The 20478-nt window shown below is 50.6% G+C and overlaps 1 protein-coding gene across 4 annotated transcripts; it reads left to right on the top strand.

Moving 5' to 3' along the window:
- The first annotated feature begins 7617 nt into the window (after window positions 1–7617).
- On the top strand, window positions 7618–18135 carry PRRG3 (proline rich and Gla domain 3). 4 transcript variants are annotated; one of them, XM_081041853.1, is made up of 4 exons: window positions 7618–7771; window positions 11240–11277; window positions 11941–12101; window positions 12489–15590. In XM_081041853.1, the coding sequence occupies exons 2-4, from the start codon at window positions 11271–11273 to the stop codon at window positions 13014–13016; spliced, it is 696 nt and encodes a 231-aa protein (XP_080897979.1). In that variant the 5' UTR covers window positions 7618–7771; window positions 11240–11270; the 3' UTR covers window positions 13017–15590. The 4 variants fall into 4 exon arrangements, with proteins under 4 accessions (XP_080897979.1, XP_080897978.1, XP_080897980.1 ...); XM_081041852.1 differs by lacking the exon at window positions 7618–7771 and adding an exon at window positions 7996–8314; XM_081041854.1 differs by lacking the exon at window positions 7618–7771 and adding an exon at window positions 8015–8144.
- Window positions 18136–20478: the final 2343 nt, after the last annotated feature.

Genomic DNA, 20478 nt, shown 5'->3' with positions numbered 1-20478 from the left:
AGAGGTGCCAGGGACATTTCAAACACTGAGGGAACTTTGAATTCCTCTTTAGGGAAGGCTCAGCCTCCAATCTTGGGTAGTTCCTCAGCTATCTTCAAGTTCCCAAGATTCCGGCCCCTCAGACCTTGACTGCCCAAGGGAAACCCTGGGCCACATGGGAAGGATTCTCAGCCCCGGAGCTGATTGCTGAGAGGTAGTCCAACACCAGCTGGGGAGGTAGAAGCTGCTCTGCTACCCCTAGTTCTGTTACCTCACTATTTGTCCAACCTCCCCTACCAGAGTTTGTCTGAAGAACATCAGAGCTTTCTGAGAGCCTCCCAAGGCACCAGGTGGGGGTGGAGGGTGAGGGTAGAAACTCCCTTGTGATGATATGCAGATTTTCAGGCTGAATTTCGCCTTTGGGCTGAAAGAAATCAACCCAGAAGCACCTGGTGTGCCAGACCATTTGCTCAAGACTAGTATATTTTTGTAGCTCGCATTGATTGAGACCCCACGGAACTAGGTGCTTTGCCAAACTCTTCACTTACATTATCTCATCCAGTCCTCACAATGATTTTTGAAAGTGAGATCTCTTATTATTCCCATTCTTCATATGAGAAAACCGAGGCCTAGAGAGGTAGAGTCACTTGCCCAAGGCGCACAGTGAGCAAGTAGAAAGGGTGACTTTGAACCTGGGCAGTCTGATTCCAGAGCTTGTGCCCCTAGCCAGGAATAGTGTTAGAAAAGGAGATGGAGGAAACGTAGGGAGGTGGTGTGTCATCAGGGATGGGGTCGTGAGAAGATGCAAGCTGAAGTGAGGGGCAGAGGTGCTGAGGGCGACTGAAGTGGTAGAGAACAGGAGCAAGAGTAGGAGCTAGGCTGGGAGTGAGGGAGGAGGCTGAGCAGCATTATGGGGGGATTGCAGTGGGGCTCAGGGATACACCTAGGACCAGGTGGGGTCCAGGTGAAGAAGGGCGTGAGGCTCAGGGACCAAGTTAGGAGGCATGCTTTCTAGAAGTAAGGGACAGGGTGGGGGCAGCTTCTTCAAGGAAGTAAGCCTCTAGACAGTGTAAAACTGAGGGAGAAGATGAAGGTCCGTTGAGGGCTGAGAAATAGATGAGAATCAGGGATGTCACTGGGGGCTGGTCTGGGGTCAAGCCGATGAAGGAGGTGAAATTCAGTGATTCAGTGCTGTGGTTTAATCACTCTGGGGAAGTGATTAAATCTACATATTGTCACTATGAGCTGGTCTGGGGTGATAGTCCCACGGACTGGGAGGCTCTAGGCTGGGGTTAGAGTCAGGATGAGGTAAGAGTCACCGACCTGGCACTCCCTGCTCCCTTTCCCAGCTTTGGTTTCCTCCATCGCACCTCTGCCAACTGCTTTCTTAGATATTCTCTATGTTTGCTAGTTTATTGTCTCTCTCTAACCAGAAGAGAAGCGGGGCAGAGACTTGGTCTGTTTGATTCACTTTTATGTCACCAACACCAGGCACAGTGCTTAGCACATTGTAGGTACTTAATTAAATGCTGAGGGGCAAGACTTAGGAAATCCCTGGCGGATTGGGACATGGGATGTCGCTCTTGCTAGGACATAGGCTCAGTGGTGGGGTGGCCTACAGAACAACTGAGGTTGATGGAGGTGTGAGACTATGGGAAGATGTGAAGCTCAGGAATGGGGTGCCGTTCAGGTTCATGATGAATCCAAGGAATGGAGTGAGGGGTTGGGGAGAAGATAAGGATTCAAGGGGTCTTGTATAAGAGTTGGTTAAACATGTACATTCTTGGTGATTCAAATATCCACATAGATAATTCAACTCCCTGGTCTTTCAGTCCCTTGACCTACTCTCCACCAATGCTCTCTCTCACTCATCCCTACTGTAACTGCTTACTCTTGTGGTCACATCCTAAAACCTTGCTGTGACCTATTATCACCACCCTCTCCTCCATTATATCCCTCCCTCTGAAAGCCAGCTTTTTTCCTTTTAGTACTATAACTCCAACCATCCTTTGGCCATCACTGGGACCCTTCAACCAACAATCCCACTGTTTATTTCACTATCCTTCACCAAACCCTGACTCTATCCTTCCCTATTTACCCAGCCTAAAATTTATGATCAATCACCATAATTTCTCCCTTAAATCCACAAGAAACTCCTGTGTTTCTCTGTCATTTTTTTGTATTCATCCAGCAAAGCTTAACTTGATAAAATCCTACTTTTCACTTACTCTGGGTCTACACCCATAAGATTGATCGTGGCTGGAGAAAACCATGCAGACATGCTGAGTAATTTCACTTTAAATTAATGGCCATTAAATCTAAAGTGGGCCCTTAGTGCAGACCAACAATCACGCTACATTTCCGTGGAGCATTCAGCCTCACCATTTCCCAGAAGACTATTTCAAGCCCTGCTCTCCTCAAACTGCCAACACCTCTGTTCCATCCTCACTCCCAGCTGGCGGCCTTGCTTCCTATTTCTCTGACAAAATAAAAGCTATCAGAAGAGAACTGCTCCAAGCTTTACCATCACCTCTCCCAAATATCTGCATCTGTGCACCTCTCTCTTGCATCAGGAGTTTTTCCCTCTTTACTGGCTCATTGGCACACAAACAAGTCACCATGCTTTCATTTCTCCCATTAAAAAAAAAAACTTTCATTTTGTCGCTTTGTAGCCTCACAACCACCACTCTCCCCTTTCTCTGCTCTCTTTTACAGCAGCAGAACTCTTCAAAACAGTTTTCAGTTAGTACTCACTGTTTCTTTTTTTTCCACTCTTGATTGAAAACACTCTGATTTGCCTTTGTGCTCCCAAGTCTCCCTGGAAATCGCTCTTGAAAGTCACCAATGACCTCCACATTGGTAAAAACACTGTTCAGTTATTTGTCCTCCTCTTATTTGACCAGTCAATAGGATTTGAAGAATTGATCACTGCCTCCTTCTTTTTTTCTTTAACTTTTATTTATTTTAAGTGTGTTTTTCCAGGACCCATCAGCTCCAAGTCAAGTAGTTGTTTCAGTCTAGTTGTGGAGGGCGCAGCTCACAGTGGCCCACGTGGGGATCGAACCGGCAACCTTGTTGTTAAGAGCACCGCGCTCTAAGCAATTGAGCTAAACAGCCACCCCACTTCCTCCTTCTTGATACACTTTCTTCAGTTGGCTCCACATTCTTCTGCCCCACCCCCATCCCCACTGATCACTGTTTCCTAGTTTCATTTGCCAGTTCCTTCTCATTTACCCGACCTTTAAATGTTGGACTTCCCAGAGATTGGTTGTTGGATTGCTTTTCTTTTTCTATACTCTCTCCCGAGTTGATCCCATCCAGTCTCATGACTTTTAATACTGATTAGGTGCTACTTATTCTCCAGCCCTGATGTTGCCCTGAGCTCCAGATTCCTCATCCAACCTACTCCATCCTCCATTGCTATCTTCCTCAATTCAGCTAATGTACCTCCATCTTTTCCAATCCTCTGACTAAAATCCTGAGAGCTGTCCTTGACTCCTGTCTTTCTATCATAGCCCACTACCTATCTGTCATCAAACTTTAATGACTCCACCATCAAAACTGACTCAGAATCTGCCTACCTCTCACCACCTCCCCTGCATCGTCTGGTGTAAGCCACCATCGTCTCTCACCTGGATAATTACTTCAATAATTCCTAAATAATCTCCCTGCTTCCACCCTTGCCGCTCTTCAATGCGTTCTCATAAAGCAGTCAGATTGATCATATATATGAAAATAGAAATCAGATCATGTTATGCCATAACTCAGGACCTTCAGAGTCTTTCCACATCACTCTCATCATCAAAGTCCTTACAATGGCTGGAGAAACCTTGTATGACCTCACGCCACCCCTATCATGGCTTCTCTGGCCTCATCCTCCATTAGATATCTTCCTCTCTAACTCTCTCCATGTCAGCACACCAGCCTCCTGGCTGACTCAAGGATATGCTAGGCATGCCCCTCATTCCAGGGCTTTTGCACATGTGGATCCCTCGACCTAGAACAGTATGGCCCCTCATCTCCTTTGCATCTTGGCTCAAATACCATCTTCTCAGTAGGGACTTCCATGACCACTGTATGCTAACACTCCATGCCCCGAGACCTTCTCTGCTTCATTTTTCTCCATAGCACCAATCATCACCCAACATCCTGTATCTACAACTTCTTTGTTTCCTTGTGTAATCTCCACGAGGATAGGAGTTTTTGTTTATTTTGTTGGCTTCTGCAATCCTGGGTCCTAGAAAAGTGCCTGGCACATAGTAGAACTGAGTAAATACTTGATGCCTTACTGTGTTTGGGCTGTCATAACAAAGTACCACACATTGGGTGACTTAAACAACAGACATTTATTTTCTCCCAGTTTCTGAGGCCAGAAGTCTGAAATCAAGGTGTCATCCAGGTTGGTTTATTAAGAAGCCTCACTCCTTGACCTATAGATGGCTGTCTTTTCCCTGTGTCCTCAAATGGTCTGCACTCTGTGTGTCTGTGTCCTAATCTCCTCTTGTTATAAGGACACCAGTCAGATTGGAATAGGGCCCATACTAATGACCTTATTTTACCTTAATTACTGCTGTAAAGACCCTATGTACAAATGTGGACACATGAATGAGGTGGGGGGCATCATTCAGTCCATAATAGTTGATCAATTGGTTAATTAGCGTGCAGAGATGAAATGAGGCTCTTATGGGGTAAGATCAATGTTTAGGCTCAGGGATGGGGTGAGGCTTGGTGAGGACATAAGGGGATGGGGAACAACAGAGCCATAGAAGGGTTCAACTCTGCGGTGAATGAGGGTTAGGCAGAGAGTGAGGTACCAGGAGTGAATGAGGCTGGAACACCGTACTTGTCTCAGACAAACGATGAGGCATAGGGATGGGGTTAGGGAGAGGCCATGTGGAGGAAGATGGAGTAATTGGTGCGTTGAGCAGTGAGGAAATCAGGGACTGGTCAAAGCTTGCAGAGAGGAGGACGAGAAGAGTAAGAAGAGTGGTAGGATGGTTGAGACCCTGGGATAGGATGAAGGATATTGGGAATATCACTGATATTCACAAGATTGCCTACATACTTTGCAGAGCCCAGTGCAAAATGAAAATGTAGGTCTTCTGTTCAAAAAGTATTAAGAATTCCAAGATGGCAACAGCAGAGCCTTAAACCAAGCACAGGGAACCCTTCTAAGTGCTGGACACTGTCTGACTCCATAAGTCCAACACCTGTGAAGCTGGTCCTGCCAGATGGGATCTGGACCAGAAATGGAGACAGATTAGAAGTTTGAATAAGGTTGGGGTGAAAGGCCTGTCCTATCACACTGTATTGGAAATTTTTATTGAAACGTGACCTGCCTTTTGCCATCTTTTTAAATTATTAGCAACTGTACTGTACACTCTTTTGGAGCTGGGTCCTCCCATGATCCTTAGTGCCCTACACGTGTAATTTTGATGTGTGCCAAGGTGCGTTTCTTGAGATCGTCAACGCAGCAAGAGAAAGGTATATGATGGATATGATGGAGATGGGGAAGAGGGAGTGAAGGCTCACAGGAACGCCAGAACATCTCTCCAGGATTTAGATAATGAGGATCTGAACTGTACCAGTATGATTTGGTTGAAAAAAATAAAGCCCATCAAGTGCACCAAACTGCCTAGTGCCTGACCAAGGCAGAGCAGCCAGTGGCCAAGCCCTTCCTGTCCTAGGGCACAGGGGGGATGGTTCAGATCAAGCTCTAACAGAAGGTGTGGGGCCAGGGGGAACAGCCGAAGTCCTCCCCAGATAGTCCCCTGGGAGCCTGAAGCCATGCTGAGGAAAGCAGAAAGCTCTCTGAGGAAGGCAAGATCTGGAAGAAGCCAAGACTCGGGCTCCCCATGGGGCCAGAGCTGCTGGAGGTATTGGGGGCAACATCTTGGTGGTAAGTTGAAGGCTGAGCCCCACTCCAGCCCCACACCTTCATGCAGCCTCTCCCACCTCAGCTCTGTAAACATCTAGTGAGCTGAAGCTCTGCGTTGGATGCTAGGGCTACATGAAGAGATAAGGTCTCTGATCCCAAGATAGAGAAGGTGAGTGTGTAACCCACGTGAACAACCAAATGAACACAACACAACAAAGCTGGACATGGCCCAAGTCAACCTGTATTAGGCTCATGCTAGGCACCAGGCACATCTGACGTGATTATCCATCCCTTTTGCCCTCCTCGTCACCTTTTGAGGCAGGTACTATTATCATTCTCATTTGACAGATGAGGAAACTGAGCTGCAGACAGGTGAAATCACTTGCTGAGGATCATAGAGCTCAGCAGTGGTACCTCTAAGTGGGCAGCACGCTTCAAAGGTGCCGCTCGGAATCCTCCCTGCCCTTGGCATTCACAGAAGCCCCGTTTATAGTCTCTGCAGAGAAATGCTGAGAATGGAACAGTCAACACAGGTGGGGGCGGAGAATCCCTTAAGACCCCTGAGCTATGGGGGAAGAAGGACTACAGTGCACAGAGGCTGACAGTGGGAGGAAAGGCATTCTGGGCCAAGAGGGAACTAGCAGCCTGGTGGTGCTGGAGTCAGAAGCTTAGGTGGGATGCCAGGAGGAGGGTGAAGCAGACCCTTGCTTCACACACTGAAAGCTGTGCGAAGTCCCCTGTGAACATGCTGCTTGTTAAGATCAGGGTGGGGACATGGTGGCAGACTAGAAGACCCGGGAAGCAAATTCCTGAAGAGCCCCAAACAGTTGCTCCCATCAACCATGACCCACGCTCCTTCCCCCTAAGCGGAGGGTGCCTCTAAAACATATACAATCCTTTGCTCCCCAAGGAGCACCGTTCTCATCATCACGTGATCTTCATTTCTGTCTGTGGAAGCCTGCCCCACAGGCCATGGCCCTGCTGCCTTTAATGGGGGGGGGGCGTGCAGAGGGTCCGTCTTAGGCAAGGAGATATACTCCTGCAGCCATGGAAGAGCAAGCCAGCCTGTAGAGGCCTCTAAGAACTGGCGGCAGAGATGGAAGGGAAAGTACCGCTGGGAGTGGGGGAAGGGGAGGAAGAGGAGAAGCTCAGCCCTGGCCAAGGCTGCTTTCTGCCAGCCCTGGGAGCCCAACTGGAAAAGGCGTGGGGTGAGGGAGGTCTTCCTTCCCTCTTTTCCCTGTCACCCTGTGGCAGGACAGGTTGCTGTTTCTCTACCTGGAATGTGCCCCAAAGCACCAAATTGGGAGGCTAGGGGGAGCCAACTCCAGGGCCGGGCTGGGCTCCAAAGGTGCAGAGAGCAATAAGAGCCCTGAAAACCCAGCACGGGTGCACTGGGCCCCTCCTTGGAGGCTTTGGCAGAAGAGACCCTGAGCTCCCTTAGAACCACCCTGCCTCCTTTTAGCAGTCCACCTCTTGTGTGGTTCTCCCTAGACTGGTGTCATCTCTCTGCTACCAGCGTCTTGTCCTGTCATGCTGAACTTCCCACAGCGCTGCTTCCTGAGTGCCCCACCCACCCACCCAGCGCTCCCCTTGGAGACCCAGGAGATTCCTGCCTCTCCCCTTTCTGCACCTGAAGTGTTTCCCAAGCCCCTTTCCACCTTTATTTCGCTGAAGCCCCGCGAGAGAGGCAGGATTCTCCCCATTTCCCAGATTTGACAGGAGAGAAGCCTGCTGTCCCAGGGCGGGGGCAGGTAAGTGACGAAGCCAAGGTCACACAGTCATTGGCGGAACGCGGCCTCGACCCGGCCTTTCTTCTGCGGGCCGGCTGGAACCTTGGCACGGCGGACCCAGGCTGCTGGCCCGCGCCCCTCTTTTCTTAGCCGGCGTTCGGGGAAGGGCCGGTCGCAATGACAGGTAAGCAGGGGTAAGGAATAGTGGGGGGAGAAAAAGGGGTTGGGCTGTGCGGGGACGCCTGGCGCACCGGCCTAGGGTGCGGCCGCCCGAGACCGCCGCAGCGACTGGGCTTCCGAGGGCCTGCGCCCGGGGACACGACGGGACCCGTGCCTTTGGCTAAGGGTCCCTGGCACGTCCCGGGCCCGCCGGCCAGGCCCCGCCCCCCAGCTGCACGGGAGGGGGCAGGGGCGGCGCCGGCGGAGTGGGGCGCGGGCGCGCGGTGCTCGGTGCGCGCCGCCGCCCCTCCGGCCCAGCTCGCCGGCCCGCCCTCCCTACCCCCTTGGCCCGCTCTCGTCGCCCCCACCCCTTCTCCTCTCCTTGGCCTGGCAGCCCGGTGCGGGGTGTGGTGCGACGATCGCGGCCTGGCGATTGGGGCACGGTGGTCGTGGCTCTTTAGGGTGGCGCGCCAGGCGCGGGGCGCGAGGCCAGACCTAGCACGGCAGGGTGTAGGGGGGCGGGCAGCGGCGCAGCCCCCAGAGGAGAGCAGGGCAGGGGGGTACCGAGGTAATGGGCAAGGCCTGGGCGCCCGACTGCGAAGGGCGGGAGCTCCAGGCGCACTTCGGCCCCAGCTGGGAAGGCACCGGGGCGCCCGGGGCGGCGGGAGGGCAGCGGGGCGGGGAGGGAGGGAGGAGGAGACGGCTGCGCTGGGCCGGGGGGCTTGGCCGACGGGGAGCAGGTGGGCGGGGACAGGGGCCCTGCTGGAAGAGGCGCAGCAGCGAGGTGGCGGGCTGCTTGCGCAAACAGGGCTGCCGCCTCCTGGGCCCGGAGAACGGTGAGGCCGTTGGGGTTGGGCGCCCCAGCCCCGAGGGCACGGTTCAGTGTCTAGGACCACTGAGCTGGGCGCGGGGCACTGCTGGGGGGCGGGATCTGGAGGTTCCGCTGGGCCAAGGCGTTGAGGGTCTTGAGTAAATCCGGGAGAAGAGTGTTGCTGGGCCAGAAGCCGGAGTTCCTGGGCAGGGCTCTGGTGGTGGGCGATGGAGGGCCAGGATAGGCACTTCCAGGGCTGGTATGAGTGCAAGGGGACAAGGAGGGTCCAGAGTTTGAGTTGGAGCATAATTTTGGAGTTCCGTGTCACTGGGTGGGTCTATGAGTCATGAGATTTGGAGATCACAGAAGCTTTCCTAGCGATCAGTTCTGAGTGAGGGAAATAAAAAGAGCTTGAGCTTGGATTTGGAGAAGTGGTTTGGAGGCCACGTCTTGGGACACCAGGTCTGATGGCCGCCAGTCCCCATGCCAGGGACTTTGGGAGCCATGTCCCAGAGTGCTGTGATTCGGAAGCTCCAGCCTGGGGTGGGGTTAAGGAAGGTCTTTGTGGTGGCCTTCCTTCCTTTCCAGGCCTTCAGGATTCAGCTGTGTTCCTGTGGGGAGTGGGTTAAAAATTCCTTGGGCCTACAGTCAGCCTTACAGTATCCACCAGGGGCAGGAGGGACATATACAGTGCGTGACTGCTGCAGCATTCTCTGTCGTGGAGCCCGCATGCTTCCTCACTGTTGCCATAGTAACAGCCTATGGATGGTGTATTTATAGGGGAAGAAGCAGGCGCTACATTTGGAGGAAGGAGGGGGAGGAGGCCTCATGGCAGCGGCAGCAGTGACGTTGCCTACAGAATTGTTAATGGAGTGGGGCCATGTCTTGTGAGCTGTTTGAGGGAGTTCCTAGCATGTTTGAAGCTTAAAAATGAACTAATGACTTTTGCAGGTGTCAGGATAGCTCACATTTGGGGCTATGAGATGTGTGGGTGTGCAGCCACCAAAGTCAGGTGTGTCTGGTACAGGAGGTGGCTATGCGTAGGCTGTTATGTAATTTTCCCACATAAAATTAAAAAAAAAAACACTGCAGTTCTCTTTGATAAGCAATGAAACATATTTTTCTATCTTCACTTATTAGTAAAGGCTTTACTCATTCTCTTCAAACCCTGACACAAGGGCTCCATTTTTCTTCAATCAAAAACCTTGCTGTTAGGCATTGCAACCCACACCCTGATCACATGACTGGCCCTGGCTCTGGGGGAAGCTCAGAGATCCGCAATGGCAGCAGAATTTAGATACAATATTCCATCTTCACTCTCATAAACAATGAGGGTGAACTTTTCTCACAACCGCAGTCTTATCTGTTGACAGATTCACAGGTTGCTAGTTTTGGGTGGGATTGTTGTGGAGTTCAAAAGAGAAGAGCCCCCTTGACCTGGTGTTTCCATAGATGGATGTTAGATTTACTGTTTTTCCTTCACTTTGAATTTTATTTATGATTTATATTCTGTTTTCCAAAAGGATTAGAAGATATATTTAAATACACTTAAGACTCTGAAAACATAAATAGAAAAAGTATATATATCACGTTTCAAGGTGGAAGCATATGTGCTTAACATATGGGCGGCCAGGACGTTTGTTCTTGATGGTCAGTTTTACCGCTCAAGTTCCTGGCAGCCTAGGCAAAAAGGGTAGCACAATGGATTACACCATTCATGGGTTGGGCATCCAGTTAGTCATAAAACCAGAGCTTCTACTTGGGTTGGGGAGCAGTGGGGTGATTGCTCCTGGGTGTGGACACCTGGGCCAGTGGTCTGGAATATGTGCATGAGTGGGAGTGCGTGTTTAGGAGAGCAGTGTGCAGTGGTTGGGGGTTTACATACTGGCTGCATAATTCCTGAGCAGGAGCAAAGCCTCCAGGCAATAGCTCACATCAGAAGCAACACTTGCATTGAGTTAGTGTTTCAGTTTTGCTCACGTCAATCATGTCTTGGTACTCTGCGGCAGTGTTCTTTAATGCAAAGAGAGGAGAAGTGACTGGTTGCAGGAGATCCTTGCCACCCTGTTTGGTGAAGACAAATACAGCAGATCATTTGGGTTTGGGCCATGAGTTTTGAGATGGTTGTTGTCACCATGTTAAGCTTTGCCAGTGCCTGCTTCTGAAAGTCATGCTGCCTGTTTGCAAGGAATGTGCTTGTCATTAGAAGTATCTGGGACTTGACATCGTGAGCAAAATTAGTTCCCCCAAATGGATCCTGTCTTTGTCGCTGTTGATTTGCTTGACCTCGCCTAAGTCCCCATCTCTCTGAGCTCCTCGCCAACTCAAAAGTGCGCAGATTCCTATGAGGGAAGCGAGGAAGGAGGAGCCTCGGCCTACTGGAGTTTTTCTTTATAAAAGGAAAAAGTCACGGTCAAGATCTTCTAGACTCTCAATGTTCTTGGAGGAGAGGGCTAGAAAATTTGCTTTGGGCTCTGCAGGGCCTCAGGGAGCTCTGGAGGAGAGCTCAGGGCAGAATGGGGAACAGTAGGGCTGTACAGAGGGTGCTGTGCCTCATAAGGCACTGCTTTGACCTTTGACTAGGCTGCTGGGGAGTGGGGGGGTCACATTTCAGGGCCAAGAGGGTGCCCTGTAGGTTTGGGGATGTGATCTCACTGTGATTGTGCTTTTCTCCTTTGCCAGGCAAGTGAGACACTGGATCTGAGGGAGCACCATGGCAGGTGAGCTTTTCCGGGCCCAGGCTGAATGGCGAAGGGCCATGTGTAAGGGCTCAGGGGAAAGGTGCATGTCCACCTTTCAAGTCCTTCCAAGTTTTCCTCTTCCCGGGCTGTCTGATCTACCCCTGCCTGGATTTGCCCTAGATTGTCTTGGGCAAGACCGTTGATGCCAGGCAATCTGATGGCACTGGTGGTTATTCAGGTGGGGGGATGCCACCTTGATAGAGTCTTATGAGGCTATTTGGTATTGGTCACCAGCATCAGCCTCAAAGGAGAATAAATTCTCATGATAAGGCCTCCGATTTTGTCATTTTGAGGTAAGGCAAGAGATACTGGGTGTTTTTTTTTACTGATGACTGCAATCCTGAAAATCCTTCATGTCCGTTCCTATGTAACATGCACTTCTCATTTTCCTCCATAGCAGCAGAGGCCTGAGTCTTGTTGGGTCCTTGATATTCAAGGCATATACATCATGGCATCACAGAAAGTCAGCCCTTCCATCCCCGTTACAGAGGGCCAGCTTTGTGCGGGGTGGTGGCTAGCCCACTGGCTTTGGCTTTGTCTTGCTTCCCTCCATCTTTGTGCTTCTGTGCCTGGACTGAGTCTGGTTTGAAGGAGCCTCTGGGCACCTCCCCATTCCAGGCCTCAGTGCAGCTCTCTCGGCAGTGTTTCTGGAGGCCAAGAATGCCCATTCCGTCCTGAAACGGTTCCCTCGTGCCAATGAGTTCTTGGAGGAGCTGCGCCAAGGTACCATCGAGCGGGAGTGCATGGAGGAGATCTGCAGCTACGAAGAGGTCAAGGAGGTGTTTGAGGACAAAGAGAAAACGGCACGTACTGCCCTGGGGCTGGGTTATGGGAGTGGTGGTAACCTCAGGATTAAGAAGAGCAGGCCCAGGTGCCTCAGATGAATCAGAAGCCAGGAAGGAAAGCCAGCGCCGTCCAGAGCTGGGCCATTGGGCTGTAGAAAAACAGACATGTCCTTAGAACAAGAAGAACATGTCCTTAGAGTCCCATTTGCGTCACTCTGGGAGTCTCCTCGCTTGGTACATTTGGTCCTTTGTCCTTGGTACATTCCAGAGCCTCTCTGATAGCTCTCAGAGGCCAGTCAGATCGGGCGGGGTGGGGAGCAGACTTGCGGAAGGTCTCTGGGGTCCATCTGGGGCATGAGCAGTTGCGTGTAAGTGTATGTGTAAATGGTCCTTCTTTTTCTGCAGATGGAGTTCTGGAAGGGGTACCCAAATGCAGTCTACTCAGTCCGAGACCCCGCGCAGAGCTCAGATGCCATGTATGTGGTGGTGCCTCTTCTGGGGGTGGCGCTGCTGATTGTCATTGCCTTGTTCATCATCTGGAGGTGCCAGCTGCAGAAAGCCACCCGTCATCACCCCTCATATGCTCAGAACCGGTACCTAGCCAGTCGCGCCGGGCACAGCCTGCCCCGGGTCATGGTGTACCGGGGCACTGTGCATAGCCAGGGGGAGTCTTCTGGGCACCGGGAGGCCGGGAGCAACCCACAGGTGGTGCTGGGGCCCAGTCGGGGGGCCAGAACCACGGTCCGCCTCGAGAGCACCCTCTACCTACCGGAGCTCTCTCTGTCCAGACTGTCCAGTGCCACCCCTCCCCCATCATACGAGGAGGTGACTGCGCCCCAGGAGAGCAGCAGTGAGGAGGCCAGTGTCTCTTACAGTGACCCACCCCCAAAGTATGAGGAGATAGTGGCTGCCAACCCTGGCTCAGACAAGTAATGGGACTCATGTCCTATCTGCTGTGAAAGCCTCTTTCAGGGGTCTCCTGTTTTCTTTTTAACTTTTTAAAGACTGTGCCACCACAAAACAGCCTTAGCCTCCTTGTTGCCAAATAATTTCCTAACCATGGATTTGTAGGAAGACAGTTGTCAGAGACAGGTGGAGGGGGGTAGGGAACATGCATGCCCCTGGGGAGAGCCATAGGCTAGAGAGCCCAGCTTTTCCAGAAGCCACCACTCCCACCATCCTGTCATCCTGTCAGGGACTGGCTTCTCTTAATGCCAAAGGAATCCCCCCACGAGTTGACTGTGGCCAGAATGTCCATAGACTCAGGCCCCGGGGCCACTCAGCCAGCTGGACACCTGTCTGTGTCTGGAAACCTAGGCCACAGAGACGAGGGAGACAGGCCCGCCCTCAGCACCCTTCCTTTCCCCTCAACAGTCTTGTGCTTTCTGTCCCTGGCTCACCTTTGGAGAACAGGGACAAGGACTGAACAAAAAACAAAAAGAGTAATAACAAACAAATAAATAATGAACACAATGAAACAAAACACTATTACCTGGGCCACTTATAAGGGACCAAAGGAAATCAGTCACACAGATCTGAGACACTTGCCTCCCCCGACACCCAGCCCACCCTCCTGACCAGGTTAAAAGGAACATCTAGAACAACCTGGAAGGGGCACAGGGTATGTGAAAGATGAGGAGCGGGGGCCTGGCTGGCAGAGCTGCCACCTCCAGATTGAGCGAGGGGCCCACATGAACTTTGCCACCCTGAAGGGGACTTCTGGTTCTACTGTGCTTGGCCTCCCCCAGGCCTTGGCTCTCCAGACACATGGACTGGCTGTGCTGAAAGTGCTACTCGTTGGCATGAGCCCAATCACAGCCCCGGGAAAACCGATACGGCTGACCCTGCCTGTGGAGCCTATAGCCTCTGAATGGCTGGGGTACAGGCTGGGGCAGAGAGCTGAAGTTTTCTCCCGGTGAGCTTGATCAGCCCATGGCATGATTAAACCCATGAACTTGGCTCCCTCAGCACTGTGCTCTCTGGCGTTGAACTTTTAAGATACTTCCCTCTTCATGAGTAGATGCGTTGAGTAGAACTTGAACTTCAGATGGCTGATTTCCCCTTAATGATGGTGCCCACCTGGGGAGAAGACCCTAAAGTGTCCCTTTTTTGAAATTTCTTTGCGAGGGAGATGGGGAAACCCATGACCTGGGGTAGAAGGTCCATCCGGGATTTGCCCTGTCATTGCCAGGTGCTGGCCTATTTTTAGTGACCCCTTTCTGTGGCCCAGGAGCTGTCCATCGTTCCATTTCAGTGAGGCTTCAGACAACAGTGGGGCAGAGATGACCTGTCCTTTGGCTGTCAGTGACCACACAAAAAGACACTGTTGACACCGCCTCCCCCACCCTTCCTTTTCCATCCTCTTGGCCTTGGAGCCAAACCATTTTTCCTCTGAGGTGCTTTAAAAAAATGTAGCAACATTTTCTGGAGCCCAAAAGAGTGCACAGCCAGGGTCTCTTGGCAACCACAGCAGTTCAAAACCCACTGAGAAGACAAGCTTCTTTCTGTCTAAACAGCTCTCTAAGGCAGGTATTGGGCCTTGTTGTTTGAATGCAGCCCTGCCTTGAGGCCACAGATGACTTCTGGAGGCCCCTCCAGTCCCGGGAGCTTGCCCTGAGACTTGCTTCAAGTCAGGAGGCTTGTGTTCTTATCCAGGGAAGCCACCGGCTTGGACAGCTCGGCCCTGTGGCTGGGGTTTTCCATCTTTCCCCCTACCTCACAGGCCTATTTAGAGGCTGACTGAGCTAATGCCTGTGCAGTGAGGTGTGCCCTTAGGAAGATTCTTCTAGAAATGTGTAGGTTATTGGGGACCAGTCGTCGTGGAGGCTTCATATGACTGTGATGTTGAGTTTCAATCTGGGGAGTCAGTCTCCTGCCAGTTGACCCTTTCTGTCCAGTCACCCCTCCCCTGAGAGTTCCCTGACGCTAGAGGTGCTGACCAGGTGGCATTCCACCTTTCCTTCCTCTTTTCATCCCTCTGGGCCTGTAGCACTGCACTCCTACCCTTCTCGAAGGCACTTGTGGCCTAGAAAGCCCCTGCTTTTTTCATGATGGACGCTGTGGTCAATCCAATTTGGCCGTGTTGGAGGACCTGGGGCAGCCTGAAGCTCTGGGGCCAGCCCCTGCTCTCCCAGCATTTCTTTGGGCAGGTGCCTGTGTGGGACCTGGGAGAAGACACCCCTATATGTCTCCTCCCCACTGAGCAGAGAGCCAGGCACGAGCCCCACCAACCAGAGCTGAGGAATGCCTGCTGCCTTTGGTATCTGTCAATACCTTCCCTGCCCAGCTGCCAGGTAGTTTGCAGCTGGGTGGAGACCAGAGAGAGCTGGAAGCAGGGACCTGGCCTGGGGGAGGGTGGCAAGTGTCCTTCAGGCGCTGAGCACAGGCGTGCAGGGAGTGCTCACTCAGAGGTCTTCCTTAATGCTCTGTGTTCTCTAGTTCAGGTGCTTTGCAGCAATCTTCTGGGTGGGGTTGCCACCGTGGTCTCTGGGACGTTTTTTTGCAGTATATTGTAGAAAAAGACTGTGCAGTCTATAATGGTCATTACTCCTCGCGGTGCACATTTGGCTTTTATGAATGCCCTGTACATATCTTTCAAACTCTGTCTTTGTATGGACGTTGATTTGATACAATGCTAACGCTGCAGTAACATTTTTGTTGTTTTTGGATGTGTGTGTGTGTGTGTGTGTGTGTGTGTGCGCGCGTGCGCGCGCACGCAGTGTGTGTGCGTATACACGTGTGCATGTTGCCTTTTCTCACATGCTTATCTGAAACAATAGCTGGTGTGTGGCTATATTTGTATCAAGAGGGTTCCGGTCTGACGGGAGGAATGTCCCCTCCCAGTCCGGAGCAGCCTGATGACAAGGCCCTGAGCCAGGAAAGCAGAGATACGCTGTTGGAGCCCCCCCAAAGTTGCCACCTTCTGCCTCCCTTTCACAAAGCACTTTGAAAGCAGCTCCATCCTGTGGGCCTCTGCCCACTGGGACCCCCACTCACACACCCATTTAGCGCCATGCCCTTGGCCTTGGCTCCTGTTCTGTGGGCGTCAGCAGCTGAAGGAAATCTGAAGCACTACCGAGCCTTTTTATTTTTATTTTTGGTGGAAAGATGTGTGACTATTGACTTTGGAAATGGCAGGGCGAGTTATTTAGCTAGTTTTCATTTTTTTAAAAAAGAAAAGGCTTTAAAACATTTCTTGAACTGTGACTGTCATACTTGTTTTCAACCAAAAACTTTTTAAGAATTTTTAAAACAAGAATCACAATCTTGTTCCCCCACCCAGTGCTCCCCACCATCCGGGGTTTTCAAAACTAAAGCACAACAGAGTGGAGCACACAGGCGCTTAGCATGCCTGGCACCAGCGTTGCGCCCTGGGTGACCGAAAGGGAAATGCGACACCGAGCAGTCTGACCAGAGGCGAGGGGCCTCCTCTTCTACTTGCCAATCCCACTGCCATTAGTGTGAATTCCTTAGGGTGCTGCTTTGGAAAATAGGAATCTGCCCGATTTTTTGGACGTTGTCTTTTTTGTAGTCTGAATACGAGGAATTCAGGACGGCAAAGTGTCTGTTCAGGACTTGGAGCCAGATGGTCCCTCTCTGGCTGGGATTTGATCTTTGAACAACCAAATGGCATCTCACGAGAAGAAGAAAACAACACTGCCTCTAGATTGTTCTTTTGTCCGAGAGAGAGAGATCATCAAGAGAGACACTCTGACTCACCTGCGCTCTGTCTTTCTAGGAGTGTGCGCGTGTGCTATGTCTTATGTGTGTGCCCTCACGTTCAAGAGCGAGACAGAGAGCCACGCAGCAGAGCTGCTGGTGTAGGGTGCTTTTCAGCGTGACAAGTAATGAAGCTCCATTTCAGGATTGCGCTGATTCAGAAACAAGCACATCCTCCCCACTGAAGTCTCCGCGTACTAATTAGTGTAATTAACTAATTCAAAAGTACTGTAATCAGACTGCCTGCAACCATGGCAAAAGCCCATTATCTTGAAGCCGACTAATTCAGAACTTAGAGAAAATCACAACTTAATTCATGGTATCTGCGATTCTTGTTCCATAGAAATATTTAAAATAATCTTCCCTTTAGTCAATTTTCAGGGTCATATGTGTAAGAGGGATCTAGTATAAAATGAGTACCTTTTTCAAACAAAAAGCTCCAGATCTTAAGGATCCCTGCACCGTGCCTTCAGCTTTGGGGGTTCAGCAATTCTCACATGTGAGGCTCTTTGTGTACTAGACGATCTCGTTCTCTCTCCATCGGGGGGGATGTTAAGTATTGCAGCTTTGCATTCTACTCCTTTACCCTAGGAATTACATAGTTTGTGAACTAGGCTGCAATTTAAGGTAATATAACTGTATCTTGCTAAATATTCTGTAAAGCAGATGTTTCGCTGTCAGACTGGCGCTCCTATCATTCGCCCCCAAATATTCACAAGTAGGGAGCGTCTCCTTTCACAGGCTGTGGGTGGTGAGTCTTTCTCTAGCAAGAATTTCTCTGACAAAGATATGCAAACAGCACACCCCCTCAGGCTCAATGCCTCAACAGTTGTCCCATTGTACTGAGGTATCTGCTCCTTGAACAGTGCCTGCCCTTCTCCCTCCCCCAGCAGTATTAACGCAGATATTCAAGATTGGGATGAATCCCACAGCTGCTTTTGCCTCCAAATCTGTCTTCCCTTATAGATGCCACTTTCCCAGGCCTGAACACACCTGCTATTTCACTCTGTGATCGTGAATTCGTGACAGTGGAAACTCTATGTGCAACTGAGCTTATAGACATGATTACTGTGAAATGGATTAATTTTGGTACCACTTTGAACTGCTCATACTCATGTGTTGACCCATGTCAGCTGGGAAATCTGTGCATTCAGTGATACGTCAGGATTTCATTGGAGCCTGGGGGCAACAAACAAACTTGCTTCTGATCTCTCTCTCTCTCTCTCTCTCTCTCTCTCTCTCTCTCTCTCTCTGTAATTGTTGAGTTTAGTTGTTAAATTTTGTCTCTTTCTGTACAAGACAATGAATAATAATAAAGAAATGGCATTCATTTCTGTCCTGTCCTCATCTATTTTGGATCCCCAAACTTCCATGGGGCATGGATGGTTGTGGGCCAAACTTGTTTTTCCAAAAGCCAGACTGTAGATAAGGAAACAGCCCAAACCAGTTTGGAAGCAGGAAGCAGAGATGTCCTGAGTCCTAAAGTTCGTATGTGAGATGTGTGTAAGATGATCTCTAGACCCATCCCCCTGGGATAAGGTAAGATCTGCCAAAAATCACTTGAGCAACTTCCCTGTCACCTGATCACTGGCTACTAACAGGGGTGTCCCTTGCTAGAAGGATGCGCTGTTTTGTTTAAGAGCTGGGGGAGGGGCTGGAGGGAGTGTTTTCTTTTGCCCTATGTAGGTGGGGCATGATACTCAGGCTTTGCCCTGGCTCAGCTTCCCGAATTCTAAGGCTGGCAAGAGTCAGAGACTGTTCAGAGGTAACAATGCCCTAACCTCTCCCTTGGGGGAAGTGCGGGCTTAGCTCCAAACACACACTTCCAGCTGTTGGTGTGCAGAGAGATATAGCCATGGGAAGTCGCCGGCGTAACTTGTGCCAATCCCCAGTAATGAAAATAACCCACTTTTAATAGGAAAAGCCATGGCAGTGTTGAGACAATGGCAATGAAATTCAGGGCCTTCTTTGAGGACTGAATGTAGAGGCTAATGCCAGGAATGACAGCCAGAAGACTTGGGTTCCATTCTTATCCCAGGCTGGCTTTTTGAGTGATGCCAACTTTCTGGGAATGCTAGGAAGTCAATTGAGGAGTCCGCAAGCAGACTCTAGCACACAGAGGGGTTTGGGACTTTTAGGCTTATTTGTCAGGAAGAAACATTCTAGGCAGTGACTTAGGGTCCCAGGGTAGCCCATGCAAGGAAGGTAGTACATGAGAGAGGCCCCAGGCTTCCAAAGTCCCCCTTGGGGTACCATCCAAGAAATTGAGCCTCCCTGTCTTATTTGCCCTTTGTACCATAAGACCATGGGTTTCAGGGCCAAGGCAGTTGGATTGCTTGCAGAGGGTGAGGGTAAATTGTAAGTGGCAGGGACTTATAGGAGTGATGGTGAGGAGACAGGGTCCTACCCCAGTCTCTCCCAGTCCCTGCTGAAACAGACACAGGGAATCAGGTAGAGGGCAGAGACTGTGCTTCAGGAATGTGGCTTGGGAAGGTAGGACACCCCCCTTCTTACCCTTTGCTCACTGCCATACCCTTTATAGCAGTTGGCCTGACACTGCCTGGAGCAAAGGGACAGAAAGAGAGTAGAGAGGATCCATGAGCTGTGCTTAGGGTGGGGGCTGCCAGAGAATGCCTCCCTGAGGAAGCTGTGCCTGACTTAAGGCTTGAAGGATGAGTAGAAATCAGTTAGGCAAAGAGCATGGAAGACAATTAAATCAGTGAGAGGAACAGCATGTGAAGAGGCCTAGAATCCAGCAAGGCCATCATGTTTTTAAGGAAACAGAAGCCAGAATAGAATAAGAGGAAAGATTTGCACACGATGAGGTTGGAAAGATAGGGGAAAGTCCATGCAGAGTCACCCTAGGCTACACTCAGAGCTGTAGTCTTTATTCTAGTGAAAATGGGTGGGACGGGGGTGGGGGGCACTGAAGAGCGCTTTAAGGAGCAAGACTACATGACCAGGCCTATTATATTTAAAACAATCTCTTTACATACTATGTGGAGAATGGACTGAAGTGGCCACGACAGGATCAGAGAGACAAGGTAGGAGGCTATTGCAGTCATGCAGGTGAGAGATGGTGATGGGATTGGCTAGGATGGTGACAGGGGAGACAGAAGTCAACTACTGACAAGAGTTTTGCACCAACACTGAATTATTTATTTAGGAGGTTGTATTAGGGTTCTCCAGAGATGCAGAATCCATGGGAGATATGTGTGTGTGTATATTGACAATGAGAGAGAGATATACACATATAGAGCTAGAGATATATAGGTATATCTATATACAATTGACCCTTGTGACCCTTGAACAACACAGGTTTAAACTGCGTGGGTCCACTTATACACAGAAGTTTTTCAATAAATATACATACAGTCAGCCCTCCGTATTCCCAGGTTTCACATCTGTAGATTCAACCAACCTCAAATCAAAAACACTATTTTCAATCTGTGGCTGGGGATCTGTGGATATGGAGAGCCAACTGTACGAATAGTTCTACATATGCTGTTTTATGTGAGGGACTTGAGCATCCGAGGATTTTGGTATCTGCAAAGGGTCCTGGAACCAATCCCCCATGTATACCGAGGGACTGTAGTTAAGTGTTTGGGGAGTCAAAAGTTATATGTGGATTTTCAACCGTGCAGAGGTCAGCACTCCTAATCCCGCATTGTTCATG

Source organism: Rhinolophus hipposideros (genome assembly GCF_964194185.1).
Source record: "Rhinolophus hipposideros genome assembly, chromosome: X".
Taxonomy (NCBI): domain Eukaryota; kingdom Metazoa; phylum Chordata; class Mammalia; order Chiroptera; family Rhinolophidae; genus Rhinolophus; species Rhinolophus hipposideros.
The sequence above is the reverse complement of the archived record's forward strand: the minus strand, read 5'-3'. Positions and strand labels throughout refer to the sequence as shown.